This window comes from Nyctereutes procyonoides, unplaced genomic scaffold (assembly GCF_905146905.1).
Source record: "Nyctereutes procyonoides isolate TBG_1078 unplaced genomic scaffold, NYPRO_anot_genome, whole genome shotgun sequence".
Classification (NCBI taxonomy): domain Eukaryota; kingdom Metazoa; phylum Chordata; class Mammalia; order Carnivora; family Canidae; genus Nyctereutes; species Nyctereutes procyonoides.
In genome coordinates this window covers 1,556,347-1,576,416 of record NW_026575031.1, presented here as the reverse complement: position 1 = coordinate 1,576,416, position 20,070 = coordinate 1,556,347, and the positions used below count along the sequence as shown (strand labels likewise).

At 37.4% G+C, this 20,070-nt stretch overlaps 1 protein-coding gene and 1 pseudogene across 1 annotated transcript in view; both read right to left on the bottom strand.

The window, feature by feature from the left end:
* FMN1 (formin 1) overlaps nt 1–20,070 on the bottom strand; it is a 279,933-nt gene that overhangs the window by 150,567 nt on the left and 109,296 nt on the right. The window contains exon 6 of the mRNA XM_055316676.1: nt 2,039–2,126. Coding sequence (XP_055172651.1) covers nt 2,039–2,126 — 88 coding nt within the window. The remainder of the gene's footprint in view (nt 1–2,038; nt 2,127–20,070) is intronic.
* On the bottom strand, nt 1,224–1,342 carry LOC129504279 (U4 spliceosomal RNA; annotated as a pseudogene).

The following is a 20,070-nucleotide window of genomic DNA, read 5'->3' as shown; positions in this document are numbered from 1 at the left end:
AGCACCATGCCTAAGAAGAACTGAATCGAGCCTAAGGTGCTGCTGCCATTAAGAAGACTCATTTCCATGGTGCCATACATCATGGTGATGAAACCCAGCATGTTTGGTTTTCAACAAACTTAGGAAGAGTACTGTTGTTTAGGATAAGACTCTGCCACTAGGTCTGGAGAATTGCTTTCCAAACTCAGACTACATCAAAAAAGCTTGTCTTTGACAAAAGATCATACATTTTCCTACTGATTTATCTGTTTATTTTTTCCATTTTTCCCCTTTGATGGGGCATCACAGTTTCCTGGTTTGAATTTACCAGAAACTCAATTCTTCTAGAATATCCGGCCCCTATAATCGATAAAGAATCCTCATCTCATTTTGATGGTGGCCCTGATTCAAATCCCCTCCCGCAACATTTTCTGAGGTTTATTATCCCCCCTTATGCATTTGCTTCTACTTAATTAAGCTTAAGTATTACAAATAGCTTGTTTACATACTCTGTGACCATCATCCACTTCAGAATATTTTTAGTTTTACGTGGAACTTTTGATGTTTGCAATAAAGCAAACATTTTAAATCCTTAATAATAAAGCTCCTTTGAGAGAAGTAGCGTGTGTTCCTCAAGTGTCTTTTGGTTCAGGACCTCTGGAAGTCTTCTGCTGTGTACCTGGGTAAAACAACCCAGAGGCAACACAAAGTAAACCTGAAGGGCAATGTGGTTTGAGAGTATCTCCTCTGTCAAACCCACACTAAACTCAGCTGAAACTACCTATGGGAGATCCTATGACTACTCAGAAAAGATTATCGATGACATGTCCAAATAAAGATTTACATTTAATTGATTAATGAAAAAGGGAAGTATTGTGTTCATGCAAGTCACAGATTTCAAAAAGTTACAATAGTGTTTGGTCTATTTTTTCTAGAGACAAGAAAAACGTATATAAGTAAAATTTCTTTTTTTTTAAATGTTGTATTTCAAATTAAGTCAAAAGAGGACCAAGTTAAAATAGCATCACTTAAAAAAAAGAAGGGATTAAGAAACAATGACATAATCAGGTAGATGAAGAAGCAAAGTGTTTCGCCATAGAAGTATTCCAGCCAATGGAGAAGAAATGATAGAGTTAGTTTATCACTATTTTGCAAACTTCTAATGAAATAATGAATCTAGGCAAATATCTTTAGTGCCCACTAACAACATAAAGAAACAGATATTATGTATTTCTTGATATAATATGAAACAGCATTTATGAAACATTCTTCCCCTACTCGGATCAAATCTGTAGTTTTCAATTAGCAATAATCATGCCATGGATAAGCCTCACTGGCTACAATAATGCCACTGCGCAAAGCTGTAGGATCAAGTCTGTAGATCAAAGGACAGAGGACAGAAAAACAAAGGACCACAGAGGACAGAAAAACATAATAAGTGAAAATATGGCAATGCAATCAGACAATCTACAATGTAGGGAAACTTCGTAGGATAAATGACCTGGTTTCTTAAAAAAACAAAAACAAAAATAAAACAAAAACTAATTACAAAGGAAAAAAAATTATAAAGGAAAAAAGTGAGATGTGGTGCAGAAACTTCTAGATTAAAAGAAAACGAGAGATACACAGGAAAGACAATGCACAAAAGTTGTTTAAACCCACATTCAAACTAATAATGAACAAATGGATGAAAGAGTGAGTATACAGCTGGGGAAATTAGAACTACATATATGATGAAAACTGAGAAATCACTGTAAATGCTTTTAAATGCATGACAACTGCACTGGAATTATGCTTGAAAAAGCATCCTTAACTTTTTATCAGTGTTCTGACATTTTAACAGGTGAATTATAAAATGTCTAGGATTTGCTTTATAACACCCTAGCTGGGGAGGGAAGGTACTTCAGATGGAACAAGAGTGAGCTGGTGGTTTTGTAGCTGGGTATTGGGTACATGGGATTTACTATGGCATTCTAATCATTTATATGCTTGAAACTTTTCACAATAAAATGTTGAAAAATTTTAAAGTTGGAAAAAAAAAGCGATGGATGAAACTTACCCTGCTGGATATCCTTCATTTCTAAATGTAAACTAGATATCAAGATTCCCACAGTTTGAGATCGTTTTCCATCCAATAACTTGATGATCTGGAATTTAAAAATAAAATTAACACAAGCTCAAATGACCATGAAATCTTTCAGAAGTATACCAAAAATATTGACTTTTAGATACTTTGATGAACTAAACTGATGCAACAGCCACTCTATTTTAACAAGACTTTAATTTGAAAGTGACTTACCTACAACTATAGACATTTTAGAAAATAGAGGGGAAACACCAGCCCAAACTCTGTCCATCTAATCTAAGAACTAAAATCTTTATGATACTGTATTCCAATCTTTTTATTGAAACACTTATAAACTGTAACTGCAACATATGTATAATTGTATATACAATGTTTCCACTTATCATTGGATAACATTCCCACATTGCTACTTCTGAGGTCACTTCAGAGCCTCCAATCTTCTTGGCTGTGTCATCTGCCCAGTGGTTTAAGGAAAAGATCAGTGTGATCTCAACTCAGCTGTCTACCAGTGATGCGGCCTTGGAAAAGTGATTTCATGTGTAGGAAAAGTTCAACTTCTTCATCAAGGAGTAGGGCTGACTATATTTATTTTGTACATTTATTTTAAAAATTACATGATGTAATATATGTAGAGCACTCATATAGTATATTCTTAACATAGATTATTTAAGTAAAACTTCCCTGTCTTAGGGAGTTGACTTGCTTCATATTTGTGCTATTTTTAATATAAACAATACAATACTTTGTACATTAAACCTTAATTTTAAATTGCTTAGAATTGTTCTTTTATAATAATAATATAGGTATATTAAAACTTTACAAAAAAAATAAAATAAAACTTTACAGTCTTCTTATAAACTCCAAATGCCTTTTTGCCAATTACAGAGAGAAAGAGCTCTACACATTTTTAGTCTCTCTAAACCTAGTAAGCTAAATCAGTTCCTTCTAATACATCACACAGTGGCCACTAAGGGGGGAAAAAAACCAATCTTTTGTCTCATGTGACACAACTACAAAAATCGATAGGGAATGCACACAAAACATCGCCAAACCTGAAGTTTTTTTTAATGTACTTTGTGGGGTAAAATACAAATTAAACTCAATTGCTATGCTTCCCCTTCCACCTAGGTATTTATAAACTTACATTTAAAATATAGTGAAGACACAGCCAGTAAGAAACATCTATGTTTATATTGGCACTAAAGTAGCTGAATCGCATGCTGGTTGAACAATAAGGAATAATGAGTTTGTTCCAAGATTGTCTAATTATCAATCTATCATATCAGTCAACCCTGAATCAGTTATTGCCAGTCCTTTATCTTTCCTTTCCCTGCTCAGAATGGCTACTTTTATATAATTATTAGACCTAAAATATAGTAAATACCAAGTTTTCATCAAAATAAAAGGAATTCTGGGTGCCTGGGTGGCTCAGTGGTTGAGCGTCTACCTTTGGCTCAGGGCGTGATCCTGGGGTCCTGGGATCGAGTCCCCCATTGGGCTCCCTGCATGGAGCCTGCTTCCCCCTCCTCCTGTGTCTCTGCCTCTCTCTATATATCTCTCATGAATAAATAAATAAGATCCTTAAAAAAAGATAAAAGGAGTTCTGATTTTTTAGTCCAATGTGTTTAATAATTTCAACATTAGTCTTAGAGAAAGATTCTTGGGGGATAAAGAATTTCAAGAGTTTTTAAAAGAAATAAGAAGGTAGGTACTTAGTCTTTTACTTTTTTTTTATATGAAAGCAAAACCAAAAGAAAAAGAGATTATATATAATCAAATACTTTCTTTAAAAATGCAATTTCTGGCTTTTTCTTAGATTGAAAACACTAATTTTAAAGTGAAATGATTTTTAAAAGTCCAGTACAAAATTAAGAAAAACCACATAAGTTTTATGTAAGTATTCAGCCATGAATTCATTCATTCAACAAATACCTGCTGTGAATCTTTTACATGCCTGGCACAGCTTTGGACTCTAAGGATACAGAGGTAATCCAGACAGATTGAGTCCTTGCTTGCCCTTGTAAAGTCTGGAGAGCTTAGTTATCTAAGACCGTCACTTTGGTTTTGTTTTTCTTTCTCAAGATTGCCTTGGCTATTTGAGGTCTTTTGTAGTTTCATACACACTTTAGGATTATTTGTTCTATTTCTTTGAAAAAAAATGACATTGGAATTTTTATAGGGATTCCACTGAACCTATAGATTGCTTTGGGCAGTATGGACATTTTGACAATATTCATTCTTCCAATCCATAAACACAGAATACCCTTCCATTTAATTGTCTTAAATTTAATTGTCAGTGTCTTAAACTTTTCAGTGTATAGGTCTGTCACCTCATTTAAATTTATTCCTAGATACTTTATTCTTTTCAATACAATAATACAATTGTAAATGAGTTTATTTTCTAAATTTCTGGGATTATTCACTACTAGTATATAGAAATGCAACAGATTTTTGTATATTTATTTTATACCTTGAAATTTTACTGAATTCGTTTATTCTACTGGTTTTGGGAATAGAGTCTTTAGTCTATATATAAATTAAGGTTATTTGCAAATAGCAACAGTTGTACTTCTTCCTTTCCAATCTGGATGCATTTTATTTCTTTTCCTTGCCTAAGTCCTCTGGCTAGTTCTTCCAGTATTGTGTTGAATAAAAGTGGTAAGAGAGGGAGGACATCCTTTCTTGATCCTGATTCAGCCTTGAGTATGCTGTTAGCTGTGGGCTTGTCATATATGGCCTCTATTATGTTGAGGTGTGTTCCTTCTCTACCCACTTTATTGATATTGAACTATCCTTGCAGGCCTGGAATAAATCCCACTTGATCATGATGTATGATCCTTTTGATATATCACTGAGTTTGGTTTGCTAAAATTTTGTCAAGGATTTTTGCATCTATGTTTATCAAAGATATTGATTGAGCTGTGGTTTTCTTTCTTTGGTGGTACCCATGTCTGGTTTTAGTATCAGGGTAATGCTGGATTTGTAAAATGAGTTTGGAAGCATTCCTTCCTCTAATTTTTTTGGAAGAGTTTGAGAAGGATGCAGTTTAGATCTTCTTTGAATATTCGGTAGAATTCATAGTGGTGCCGTACAGTCTTGGCTTTTGTTTGTTGGCAGGTTTTTGATTACTCATTTAATCTCCTTACTAGTAATCAGTCTGTTTAGATTTACTATGATTCAGTCATAGGAGACTGGGTTTCTAGTGATTTATCCATTTTATCTAGAATGTCCAACTTATTGGCATGTAGTCATTCAAAGTAATCTGTTATATTCCTTTGTATTTATGTCTTATCAATTGTAACTTCTTTTTCACTTCTAATTTTACTTATTTAAGCCTTTCCTCTATTTTTCTCAGTGAGTCTAGCTAAAGATTTGTCAATTTTATTTATCTTTTCAATAACCAGCCCTTAATTTCCTTGATCTTGTCTTTTTAATCTCTATTTCATTTATTTCTACTCCGGTCTTTGTTATTTTTTTCTTTCTACTAAATTTGGGCTACATTTGTTCTTTTTCTAGTTCCTTCAGGTATGAATTTCGATTATTTAAGATTTTTCTTGTTTCTTGCAGTAGGCCTATATCTTCATGAACTTCCCCCTTAGAACCACTTTTGCTGCATCCCATCGATTTTAGCATGTTATATTCCTATTTTCATTTGCCTCTAGGTATTCTTTTCTTTCTCCCTTGATTTCTTTGCTGACCTACTGGTTATTCAGCAGCATATTGTTTAATCTTCACTTATTTGTGATTTTTTTCCACTTTTCTTCTCGTAATTGATTTCTAGCTTCATACTGTTGTAGTCACAAAAAATGCTTGACATGATTTCAACCTTCTTAAATCTATTGAGACTTGTTTTATGGCTTAACATGGTCTGCTTTGGTAATGTTCCACGTGTACTTGAAAAAATTATATATTTTATTGTTTTTGGAAGGAATTTTCTGTGTATATCTGTTAAGTCCATCTGGTCTAATGTGTCATTTAAAGCCAATGTTACCTTATTCCAGCAATTCTACTAAAATGTATTTATCTAAAGAAAACAAATACACTAATTTGAAAAGATATATACATCCCATTTTCATTGCAGCATTATTTATAATGGCCAAGATACAGAAACAACCTAAGTGTCCATAGATGGATGTGCAAGTGAAGAAGATGTGGTATATATACAAAGGAATACTACTCCTCCATAAAAAAGAATGAAATCCTGCCATATGCAACAACATGGATGAACTTTGGGGGTATCATGCTAAGTGAAATAAGCCAGACAGAGAAAGACAAATATCATAGAATTCACTTATATGTGGAATCTAAAAAACAAAACAAAATTCGTAGATATAGAGAACAGAAGGGTATTCACTGGAGTGGAGGAAGGTTGGGGGCAGACAAAAATGGATGAAGGGTGTAAAGAGATATAAACTTTGAATTATAAAATAAGTAACCCATGGTAATATAATGTCCAATATGGTGACTGTAGTCAATAATGCTACAGTACATATTTGAAAATTTTGAAGAGAGCAAATCCTATAAGTTCTCATCACAAGAAAAAAAGTTTTGTAGGTTGTTTGTATGGTGATGGTAACTACATTTATTGTGGCAATCATTTTGCAATGTGTACAAATACTGAATCATTATGTTGTACATTGAAAATGAATGTTGTATATCAATTATACCTCCAAAAAATCACTTTGTTAAAATTGCTTTAAAGAACCAAACAGGCAAATAGAACATCACCTGAACTAATTGAAAAGAAAATTCAAAAGAAGAAAGGCTTTGGGAATTGACTAGATTCATTCTTAAATGTCCAGGATAGTGATTGATTAAACCTTCATCACAGGTGATGCCTGGGTGGCTCAGTGGTTAAGTGCCTCCTTTAGGCCCAGGGCATGATCCTGGAGTCCAGGATTGGGTCCCACATTGGCCTCCCCACAGGGAGCCTGCTTCTCCCTCTGCCTGTGTCTCTACCTCTCTCCGTGTCTCTTATGAATAAATAAATAAAATCTTAAAAAAAAAAAACCTTCATCATGGCATACACACTGACATCGTGGAGACAGGCATAGAAATCAAATTTATGATGAGATCACAAATGGGTAGCAACAATTTCTTCAAACAAACACCCACCAAGCTACTTAGGTACAGTTCTGAAAACCATGAGTAACACATTCTACCTACAGGAAAGACAAGGTTTTTTTTTTGTTTGTTTGTTTGTTTGTTTTAAATTTTTATTTATTTATGATAGTCACACACACAGAGAGAGAGAGGCAGAGACACAGGCAGAGGGAGAAGCAGGCTCCATGCACCGGGAGCCCAACGTGGGATTCGATCCTGGGTCTCCAGGATCGCACCCTGGGCCAAAGGCAGGCGCCAAACCACTGCGCCACCCAGGGATCCCAAAGACAAGGTTTAAATGCAAGTTCTTCTAATAGCTAATTAAAAGAAGGCAAGAGAACAATCAGAAGGGAATTGAGAGAGAGGGGAAAAGATTGAGACTAAGATTATCTGTCATTGGGAAAAATAAGCATATATATCTCTGCAGTGTTCATCCAGGCTGAATTATGGAAAGGATGTCACCACAATCAGCCATCCTTGTATTTTGTCTAATGGCTTGACATGGCAAGTGTCTGAAAAGAGTGTTATTACTCTTAAGCTGGACTAAAACCTTAAGAGTTGTATGAAATGTAGTGCTTCCTCCCCAAAGGAGAGCATTTGTCAGAGCAATTGTATTCTCCTCCCTATTTGTACCAAATTCCTTACCTCTGACTAGACCTTTAAAAATAGACCTCTAAGTTTCCATGTAATCTCTCTTCAATTGTGGAATAATACAAGGTTTCTCAAAAGCAGCCCAAATGTGGTAGGAGCACAATGGACACTGAATGTATGTATGTCTTAAGACCTCTTAGTTGGTTTGCTTGTTTCTTTCCTTCCTTCCTTTCCTCCTTCCCTCCCTCCCTACCTTCTAGATTGGAAGGCTTAATGATAATAATAAAAGAACATGAAATCTACTCTATTAATGAATTTTTAAATGTTCAGTAGAGCATTGTTAACTGTAACACGTTGTACAGCGGGTTTCTACAATTTTTAGATACTAAATGATGGAGACTCTATACCTATTGAACAGCTACTGCCCATATTTCCTTCTTCCTCCAGCCCCTAGAAGTTTTCTGCTTCTACTTTCTACTTCTATGAGCTTGACTACTTTAGATGCCTCATATAAGTGGAATCATGCAGTAGTTTTCCTTCTGAGACTAGGCTGATTTCACTTAGCATCATTTTCTCAAAGTTCATCCATATTGTAGCATGTGATATAATTTCCTTAAGGCTGGATAATATGCTTACACATACAAACACACACTCACACACAAATCACATTGTCTTTGTCCATTCATCTATTGATGGGCATTTAGGTTATTTCCACTTCTTGGCTATTGTGAATACTGCTTCAGTGAACATGGGAGTGCAATTAACCCCTTGACATTCTGTTTTCAATTCTTCTGGATAAATACCCAGAAGTGAGGCTGCTGGGTCATGTGGTAGTTCTATTTTTTTTTTTTAAGGAAACTCCATACTGTTTTTTACAGTAGCGGTACCATTTTACATTCCCATCAATAATGCACAGGAGTTCCAATTTTTCCACATATTATCGAACACTTGTTCTTTTCTTAATTTTTCCTTTTTGAAAAATTATAGCTATTCTAACAAATGTAAGATGATACCTCACTGTGGTGTCGATTTGCATTTCCTGATGATTAGTGATGTTGAACATCTTTTCATACACCTTTGACCATTTGTAGGTCTTCTTTGGAGAAATGCCTATTTTTAAGTCCTTTGCCCATTTTCCTTTTTTTTTTTTGCATTTATTTATTTATTTATTTATTTATTTATTTTTATCAATTTATTTTTTATTTGTGTTCAATTTGCCAACATATAGAATAACACCCAGTGCTCATCCCATCAAGTGCCCCGCTCAGTGCCCATCACCCAGTCACCCCACCCCCCCGCCCACCTCCCTTTCTACCACCCCTAGTTAGTTCGTTTCCCAGAGTTAGGAGTTTCTCATGTTCTGTCTCCCCTTCTGATATTTCCCACTCATTTTTTCTCCTTTCCCCTTTATTCCCTTTCACTATTTTTTATATTCCTCAAATAAATGAGACCATGTAATGTTTGTCCTTCTCCGATTGACTTATTTCACTCAGCATAATACCCTCCAGTTCCATCCACGTCAAAGCAAATGGTGGGTATTTGTCATTTCTAATGGCTGAGTAATATTCCATTGTATACATAAACCACATCTTCCTTATCCATTCATCTTTCGATGGACACCGAGGCTCCTTCCACAGTTTGGCTATTGTGGACATTGCTGCTATCAACATTGGGGTGCAGATGCATTTCACTGCATCTGTATCTTTGGGGTAAATCCCCAACAGTGCAATTGCTGGGTCGTAGGGCAGATCTATTTTTAACTCTTTGAGGAACCTCCACACAGTTTTCCAGAGTGGCTGTACCAGTTCACATTGCCACCAACAGTGTAAGAGGGCTCCCCTTTCTCCACATCCTCTCCAACATTTGTGGTTTCCTGCCTTGTTTATTTTCCCCATTCTCACTGGTGTGAGGTGGTATCTCATTGTGGTTTTGATTTGTATTTCCCTGATTCTTTGCCCATTTTTCAATCAGGTTTCTCTTTTATTGAGTTGTAGGCATTCCTTATATGCTTTGGGACATTAATGCCGCATCAGATATATGGCTTGCAAATATTTTCTCCCATTCCATAGGTTGTCCTTTCACTCTGCTGTTTCCTCTATTATGCAGAAGCTTTTCAGTTTGATGTAGTCCCACTTACCTAATTTTGCTTTTGTTGCCTGTGCTTTGGTGTCATATCCAGGAAATAATTCCAAGACCATTGTTATGAAGCTTTCCTCCCTATATTTTCTTCTAGGAATTTTATAGTTTCATATTTTTTAAAATAAAAGGTATTAATTTATTCATGAGAGACACAGAGAAAGAGGAAGACACAAGCAGAGGGAGAAGCAGGCTCCCTGTGGGGAGCCGGATTTGGGACTCAATCCCAGGACCCCCGGATCACGACCTGAGTCAAAGGCAGATGCTCAACTACTGAGCCACCTAGGTGCCCCATAGTCTCAGATCTTACATTTAAGTCTTTAATCCATTTTGAGTTGGTTTCTGTTAATGCTGTAAGACAAAGGTCAAATTTCATTCTTTTGCATGTGGATATGCAGGTTTTTTTGAGGAGGAGCCTATCCTTTCCCTGTTTTGTAGTTTTGGCACCCTCATTGAAGATCATTTGACCATAATTGTATGGGTTTATTTTTGGGCTCTCTATTCTTTTCCATTGGTCTCTATGCTTGTTTTGATAGTAATACCATACTGTTTTGAATACCATAGTTTGTAATAAGTTTGGAAGTTAGGAAGTGGGGGACAATATCAAACAAATGACAAGGAGAAAATGAGAAGTAAAGATAGGGCTAAGAAAAAGAATAGAATATATGTTTTAAAAAATCCTTAAGTCCAATATGTAAAATGATTAAGGAGAAGCACATGGAAGAATACATAATCAACAGACCAAGTGAGAGTTCAGGTGAATAAAAATGCTGACCCAAGACTTCAGCATATATTCCGATCTTTCTGAAACCGGTTAAAAGATTGGGCTGTGCAAGATGTGAGGAGACAGTGTCAGCAAGAGGGAAGAGGAGGAAAAAAGAGAGGTGCTCTGTGGGTTCTCTGGTCATATTTTAGAAGCTTCTGCCCAACTCTTGGCCAATGTGGTCACAGGAACACAGATTGGAACAGGCAAAGTTTCCTTTGTTTAACACACATGTTAAACGACTCCTGTTTGCCAGGTACTGAGCTTGGGACTAAAGACTAGTATAAACTTTGGTCTTTGGAGAGTTGTCAAGTTTAGAGAAATATTTGTTATTTTTTTCTATTTTCTTTTTGTGAGTTCATTATTTTTAATTACAAAAGCAACAAATGCTTAACTGTAATGAAAAATACAAACTATAAAGAATGTAAAAAAGTAAAAGGTGAAATATTCTCTCATCTCCCAGTTCCACTGCCAAGTTACCACCCCCAGTAATGGGGGTTTGTCTCCTTCCAGATCTAAACATGTGTGCATGGCCACATATGTGTAGGCATATGTGTAGGATTTTACCTTTATAAAAATGATGAGCAATACATTTTGTTCTGCAACTTTCCCCCCTTGTTCTGTGTAATTCTTTTTCTTTTCCAAATATATTACTGATACCTTCCATGTCAGTGCAGACAGGACCACTTTAAGTATGGTACATAATTTAAGTATTCCTCTATTGATGGACATTTAGAAATTCTCAAAAATTTGTCTATTATTAACAATGCTGTAAAGTGCAGCCCTGCAGATAACCATTTGAGCTTATATTTCTATAGAAGAGATTTACAGAAGTTGTTCAAACAATACGTCCATTTTTAGTTTTGATAGATACTGCCAAATTGCTTCTAATAGATGCTATCAATTTACTCTCCTGACAAGTATTGGAGAGTGACTGTTTTCCTAGTCCTTCACCCTTTTGGGTATGATCGGTTTAACAATTTTTGGCCAATATGATAAGTAAAATGTTTTTTCACTCTTCTACATTTCTAATGATTTAATAGTAAGGTTAAACATTTGGTTATTGGTAACATGTTCTTGTGGATTGTCTTTGTATCCTTTTTACTATGTTTTCCAATTACTAGATCTATTAGGCTGGTACACAGCAAAGAAATTTAAATAAGGACATGTCTGAATAGCAAAAAGAAAGAGATTTACACAGAGATTGCTGTGGTGAGGAGGCATTTTCTAAGGGAAGAAGAGAGAGGAGAATTACCTTTTATTGTCCCCCCCCCCGTGATGTACTAGGTATTATGCTAGCTCTGCACACAAGCCAATCCAAATGGACAGTTGTGAATTAGAGGCAGTGAGCATCAGGATACAGTAAACTTTTATTCCTTTAGTGGTCCCCTATGGATTTCTAGAGAGAATGATACTTCACACTCAAGAGGCTTATAAAGTAAGTGTAGTCTCCTCATTGCTAGGGCATTGAAGCAAGGGACACAAAAATAGAAGAACACCTTGTTCTGATAACCCAATACTTTTGTTGTTCTTCTGATATTTGTGATCGAATCTCACAACTCCTTACCCAGATACACACCTGTTATCAGAGGCATTTGCCTTCATTGCAGAGTAGCTAGGAAGAAAATATCAAGGAGGGAAGAAGATGGGAGTAAAGAAAACTGATGGAGAAAATAAAGAGAAGAAAGGAGAACAAAGATTGAGAACATGATAAAAGGTTGAAAAAAAAAGATGATCACCTAGTTATCAACCTATAATTATTACATTGTTTTTCAAATAATTTTTTAGAATCGTGCTAAAATTTCAAATAACTATATCAATTTGTGTAGAACCCTCTATTAACTGAAAATTCCCCTTGCTTTTCTTTCATTACATTATATGCATTCTTAGTAAGGCGACCTCTAGATAAAGTGAACTTCAAAAATTCTTCTCTGAAGAGAAAGAACACATGACAAAAAGATAAACTATTATTGGATATTTATTCTCTCCCATCCACTAGCTTCTCTAAGATATCCTAGGCTTGGAAGAAATCAAACCTAATCATCTACACATTCCATATCTACATTACTGAACGGTGTGAACTGGTGATCATAGGATTATGTGGAACATTTTTAGAACCGTTATGTTCCTGAGATTGTCAGATATTTAATCGTCTGTCCTTTTTATAGTAGGAGATTTAACTGATACATTTAAAAAAAAATAGCCACAGGATTTAAAATACAAAAGTTCTATCAAAACATTTATTAATTAAACAATTTAATTAATCAACATCAAACCATTATTTAAGCCTACTAGTTGTTATTATTCTGTGCCATTTTAACACTTTTTGGAAGTTGGCTCAAACCAAAGGTTCCCAACAATGTTACAATGTAAGTAGAAATAGAAATACGACTAAGAACTATAGCTATAAATACAATAGTCCTTCTCGCTTTTAGCTTTAGCATGCTGAGCAGCCACAGGCTCTTGGCCAGCTATGAAAAGTCATCAGCATCAAAGTCTGGCAACTAGTTGTTAAGAGAAAAGTCAGGAGACCAGCCTTCTATTTCTAGAACTTCCCTGACTCATCCTTACATCAATACTGAAATGTAGTCAGTCCAATTCAACAAAATCCACAATATGCGAACTCCTATGTTGGTGTACTACCGCAAAGGGTGTATATATACATATACACACATACACACACACACATATATATGTTCAGTGGGAGTTCAAAGACTAGTGTAAAGGGGAAACTCATATAAATAAGTCTGATACAAAGGAGTTACTAATAGGGATCAGTGAATATAAAGAGATTCTAATTGTCCTTCCTCTATAATCTCCCGTATATGAGCCAGGACTCACTGAAAATGGGGGTTTTGAAGGAGATGGCTGTTTGGGACACAATCTTCCCCTGGGTAGCCTAAGAGCACTTCCCAAAGTTACATTCAGTGTCCCTTTCCTGAAACAAAAATCCAGGTCTCATGCTCAGAAAACTACCCTGTGAAGGAGATTTGAAAGATGATAAGCTTGGCAGACCATGAACCCCCAAATGCCATGGTAGCTCATGTTCTGCTTAGGCATATAGAAGGGGGCTCTTTCCATCTTGCATAATCAATGGGGCAAAGGTTCTTCTAGGCATTAGAACTAATAAGCAGCCAGGACTTTCAGACTGCAGAAGACCTTGAAGCCAGGCCACCATATTTGATTGTTGGACATTGGTAGGCTTCTGATTTTATCGATCCATAGTTTCATAATGTGAACGTCAAACAAATGTTTTTCCATGTTTATGTGGAACCAGTCAGTGGAATTATGCCTTGAAGCTTCTGATGTGACTTCCTCCCCATGTAGATTCTTAGGGAAAAAAGTGGCCACCCCATGCTGTTCAAAAAAGATACTTCAGAGAATATTCATGAGATGGTATAAGTACCATAAAAGTTTGCTCATTCAGTGCATACACTAGTTGAAATGGGTTTTGGGATCATTTACCATTAGCATTGAAGAAACTTGCAAATATTGTAGACAATACTTTACCTTCTGCCTTTGGGTAGGCTCAGAAATTAAAGATGGACCTGACTTTACAAGGGAGAGTTCATTCTTTAAGAGATTATTAAGGTTACCTTCATACAATGTATGCATATTTATAGTCATTTTATATCATCAAATAAATAAAACACAGTGGTACCTCAGCTAATTGTGAAAATGGCCTAAACTTTTCATCCTATTCCTATTCTGTGACTACTCTCAATGCCTATTTTTCATTTTTCTTTGTCCTTGCGTGCATATTACTTGATTTGTCATAAAGCTCATTTTCTAGTATTAAGTAACTTTTGGCACCAAGGAGTTTCACTTAATGTCTGATTCAAATTCCTCATGCTTCCACTTCAAATAATCTTTTTCTGTGCTCAGGGAAGGCAGATAATAGCTAGTCTCATCATCCTCTACACAAAGCTCCTTCATAAACTTTATGATTGTCATTTGTTATTTTTTTAAACAAGAGATGCTTTCTACCACATCTTTAAAAATCAGGTTTTGAGAAACGTCAGCAAGCTCTCAGTTTATCTTGGTCCTATCTGGAGTCAGCTGAACTTGGCAGCACACAGCTTTCTCCGAGGTATAATTACAGTCTGGAGGAGAATGCAATTTGTGCAGCATTCCACTGACCTACAAGCTGACCTTGTGCAGGGGCAAATTCACAGGTTGCGTTAAACCCTATTAGACATGCCTAGTTTAAGGCAAAGCTTTTCCAGACCCCCGCCTCATGCTGGATTAGGGCATATCACACATGCGTACTATTACATTGCCTAAGGAGCTCTTGCAATGCCTTCCAGAGAGGGGATAGGCAGGCCGACATCCCACACTGCCTAATCCTGCACCTTGAGCTAGTGTATCCAAATGATTATTATTTCTTACATATGTGGATTTTTAGAAGAACCTGCCTCTTTGAATAAGAATTAAGACAGAAACGGGCAGATTTGCTGCATTGGAAAAACCACACCCTGACTACTCAGCTAGAAAAGTCTTGCCAGACAGACTGAGAAAGAACTCCTGCCAGGCCCAGAGGGATTTTTCACATCTACATAAAATCCACATATATCTTCAGCTTTCTGCCTGAGCTTGGCAGATGTGGCCAGAAGTAAAAATAAAAATAAATGGTCTGAATAGACCACAAATACTGGAAGCCTACTTGGCCAAGTGAGTTCAGCACAGCTACAAAATTAAGAGAATTATGGAAGCCTTCTTCTTCCAGGGAACCTTCCCTGTCTGGAAATGAAGACGATGGATTTCTACACCTCTATCTTCACTAGATATCAAACACATTCAAACCTATACCAGATCAGGTAGGTACTCTGTTCTTTGGTTTAGTCCTCACATTTGAAATTTGTCAGTTTCAGTCACAGGATTTCCATCTCCAGTGAAGTTGGTTTTATCATAGAACAGGCGCCACATCTAGTTAGATACAGCCATATATGTTATTACCAATAAATATCTCCTGGGCACTTTAGGCAAATAAAAGCATGTGAAAGTTGCTGTCTTTTCTGTCTGAATCACCCTCTCCTTCACAAAAAACAAATAAATAAAAGATCCACATATATAGGCAGATATCTACTTACATGACAGGGATATATTTCAATTATCCATGTGCAGGTCATGTTTGACTCTATAGAACCAATGAGTGAGTGGTTTGCCTCTCAAGGAAATTGAAGACAGTTTAAAATACACAGAAAGGAGACCATCTGCCTCTCCAAAGCAAAATTCTAAAAAAAAATCAACCATTATTTCTATTTTTGTGCCTTCAGACTGGTGATCTTTGGCTTAGGCTTCATATCAATACTCACTGAATGCCACTACTTGGCAAAACCACAGACATTAAGAAGCTGGTTTAAAGCACATGCACTACTAATGAGAAATCAGGTTATCTCGTCAACAGTTATCCCTTGAATTTGTAAGCCACTGGTTGCCAAAGGGATCCAGGGACTTTCATAATGACTGCTGCATTTATCTTGAAGACATTCTTGTGGACTAATTTGGTAGGCGGACAGAATCCTACAGTAGAGACAGAAATTGACGAACCTATCCTACAGGCTACAATCTCTAAGAGTCAAGCTGATAACCTACACTGGATACATCGAAATCATAAATAAGTGTGGACCCCAAACTGGCTGGATTGGGGAGTAGCATCTTCTGGGGACAAGATATGGTACAACAGGGAAACCTTGGGTTTAGTGCTCTCCTACTGACCTGTCACCTGTTCACAACCCCATCCCTGCCAAATTGCAAATTCTTATTTTATAATTAATAGAAACCTAATTTGGAAGATAGAATGAGAATTTCCCAAGGGAATTCTAAGAGGTGATATAAGATAACACAAGGTCATGAAGCACAATAGCCTATGGATGCAGGCCTTATATACAAAATTTTTTAAATTCATGGGATGAAACAATTGACACAATTACACTTCATAGGTGTGGCTATTCTTGTGCACTCCATGCCATTTCTAATGTGGCAGTGACTGGAGATGGGACAGGTAAGCAATTCCTCCTCCCAGTCAATGCCAGAAACGAGGGCCAGCTAGAGGGGAATGGCAAGACTAGAGTTGGCAGTCATCTTGTTGTCTCTCCTCAGGGAGAGTGAGCACTTCTTTGGAAAGATGCAATTGTTTCTTGGCAGGTGCCCAGGAAAATAAATGCTGACTCAGGTTCCTTGTCCCTTCTCCTGTGTTCCCTCCCCTGCCACTCTTTGGCATCACACCCAGAGGAGTCAGTTGGCTGGCTCCATGGTGCCATATTATGAAGTGTCACCTGACTTGCTACAAACAAGCCCTCACTTCTGATGGGTCAGTATGGCCAGGTATGCTTCTGGGTAGTGGCCTCCATCAACTGGCCTGATGACGCCACTAAAATAAGCTTTCCACACATAGCCTGATTATCTGTCCCACTAAATGTTTCAAGGAAAACTAAGCTTCACTGTTCTGTCAGACTGCTAGGTCTGAATCTCTTCCATGGCCTTATTTTTGGGGACACATAAAATTGCTCAGATGAAGTTTACTTTAAGGATTTAGGCTCTTCACCAAGAAATGTGAAAAGGCGAATTGTCATCCTGTCTTGCATCTGAGAACATATTTGGCAACCCATGCCCTTACTGACGAGACAGAAAAGCCCTTTTATTGGTTTTCAGACCAGTGAATTCTGCTCAGAAAGCAAATGGAGAGAAGATCACAGCAGGTGAAGGCTGAGGCTGAGACAGGGGTGGAGGGGGATGGGAATATGGGCAGGAGATAATCCTGATGGTTTGGGAATTTTTGTGCCAATATGAAATCATATGCATTTTCCCATCCATCAGAGACTTAGGAGAGAAAATGACCAGGCGACATCAGTGTATTCATTTCCCCAACTTCTAGTGGGACCAAAGTACCATCACACAAAGGTAGAGGTGAGAAATGTCATCCTATTATTTCAGAGAGCTCAAAGCCTCTTCAAGAGTGCTTGGCTGTAACGGGCATGAAACAATTCTAAACTACTGACAGCTGACCTGGTGAGAAGCAGTTGGACAGAGGGCTACGTGGCAGAAAGAAAATGAAAAAGAAAACAGAAGACTAAGAAAAGATCCAACCCCTAGTAAAATATAAAACAAAACCAAAACAAAACACAGGCCCAACTGTCCAAGACTCTGCTTTTTAAACTGATGGTGTGAATGCTAAGCTACAGTGGTCCAAGAGCGAGAGGAAAGAGGTATTCTCTTTAGGACAAATGTTAATAACTTCAGGATAACCCACAAATATTCAATTCATGGCTTCAGGTGGCCTCCAACCATCAGGGCTCAAACTCTCCTAAGGCCAGGAGCTTATTCCACATATATAACTTAACCTTTAACGCTGGATGGAGAATTTATTTACTCTCTGTTTTAGGAGGGATGGGAGTAGAGTGGTTCACCACCCAAGATATAACAGAGGCATCAAGCTTTACATCAGGTTTTACTGTTGTTTTAAATTTCCATATTATAATTCTACTGTAAAATCCCATCCCAACAAGCAATGCACCTGGCTATCAAAATGAGTAGTGTAAATGTTCTTTCTCCTCCCTTCTCTTCTCACTGGATCCAGCACTGAGGAGAACAGTGAAAGCTTTTGTTCAGTTATTCCTAAATTGGGATTCCATGGGATCGGGATCCTACATACTTCTACAAACTGTAGGAAAAGCCTGTGGTTGTCCATAGAAAGCTGTCGTATAAGGCAATTAAAAATTTGTGGGATATCCTCTAGGAGTTTAGTGTGCATGTGAATTACCAGGGACCTCATTAAAAAAAAAAAAACAGATTCTCATTCACTAGGAATGAGATAGGACCTATTTTGAATTGAACTATTGGATCAGGCCTCCAATAGCTCAGATTGATGTGATTTGGAAATGGGGCCAGGTGTAATTAATAAAGATGAGGTCATAGTGGAGTCAGATGGGCCCCTAATCCAATGTGGCTGGTATCCTCAAAGGAAAATGGCCACGGGAAAACACAGAGACAAAGAGGGAGAATGCCGAGTAATGAGAAAGGTAGAGAATGGAATTGCACTACTGTATGCCAAGGGATGGCAGACATGGCCAGCCAACCACCAACAGATGGGATGTGGTGAAGGAGGATTCCCCTACTGATTCCATGGGGAGGATGGCTCTTTCCAATACCTCGATTTCAGACTCCCAGCCTCCAGAACTATGAGACAATAAATTTGTTGTTTTTAGTCACCCAGTGTGTTAAGGCAGGCCTAGGAAACTAACACAGGGGCTGAGGGCCTTCTATTTCTAGTAAGCTACCAGGTAATGCTTATGCTGCTACTTCACACGTCACACTTTGCAAAGTCAGGTGACCTCAAATAAATATCCTGTTTGGTCACTCTTACTGGTGCTTAGCACATGACATATACATGTACGTATATGTATATATACATAGGTTTATACGTATGTATAAACATAGGTTTATAAGATCCCTGATTCCCAGAGGTTCTTTCCTGACTGACCAGCTGGAAATGTGCCCCTGTCTCTAGCAGTCTCCGAAAGCTGTATGTCCAGTCAAGGACGACTGCTTTCTTACGTAAGGGTCAACTCTGGGAATGCAGATAGCCATGCTGGTCTCCTAAGGATTCTAAAAAACAAAGTTTGTAAGACTTTGGACTTGCTGACTTATCAGTATTTCCCATTTAATTCTAAGTCTCCTATATATCCTTGGTGACTCAAATAAGGCTTTTTCTCTCCAAAGCTTAGAATGTTAGGCTTTTGAAAAGAACACATGCTAATAATTACTCCAAGCTGGGTAGTGATGATGGGCAACAGAAATCTTATTATCTTCAATGTCATTTGAGGTCTTTGATATGATAATCACTGCATTCAAGATATCAGAAATGATGGATGGCCTTTGATTCAGGGTGCACTGCGATGCAAATTACCTGGCTCTTTCCCATTCCTGCTCAGATGGTGAAGAGCTAGTGAAAGTGGGCACTTCTAGTTTCAGGGCTTCAAGCCACCAGAGGGCAAAATCAGTGGCAAAACTCAAAGAGTTTCAAAGTCCCTTCTTTAAGGGAGCCTGAGGCTACTTTAGTTTTCCCTTTTATGGACACACTTCACCTAGGACTACCCTGTGCATGGTTTTAATGTGCAGCCATTGCTGAAATGTACAGCTATTTACAACCTAAGTCCTACTCTGTTAACCTTCTGGGCAACAGCAGTAGACATAAGAGCCACTGCTTCCAGTAGGCTGACTGAGTTTCTTCAATAAACATGCCATAAGGATTCCAGGAAATTCTAGCAAGGAAGGAAAGATGAAAGAGCAAGGTGTATAGGTACCTGAAAACCGCAATGACATGCTGTCAGGGCTTACAGTATGGAACCCAGCACCTCTCCCCGAGTCAGTGATTAGTCTTCATCATTGTCCTCGCACTCACAGTGCAGCC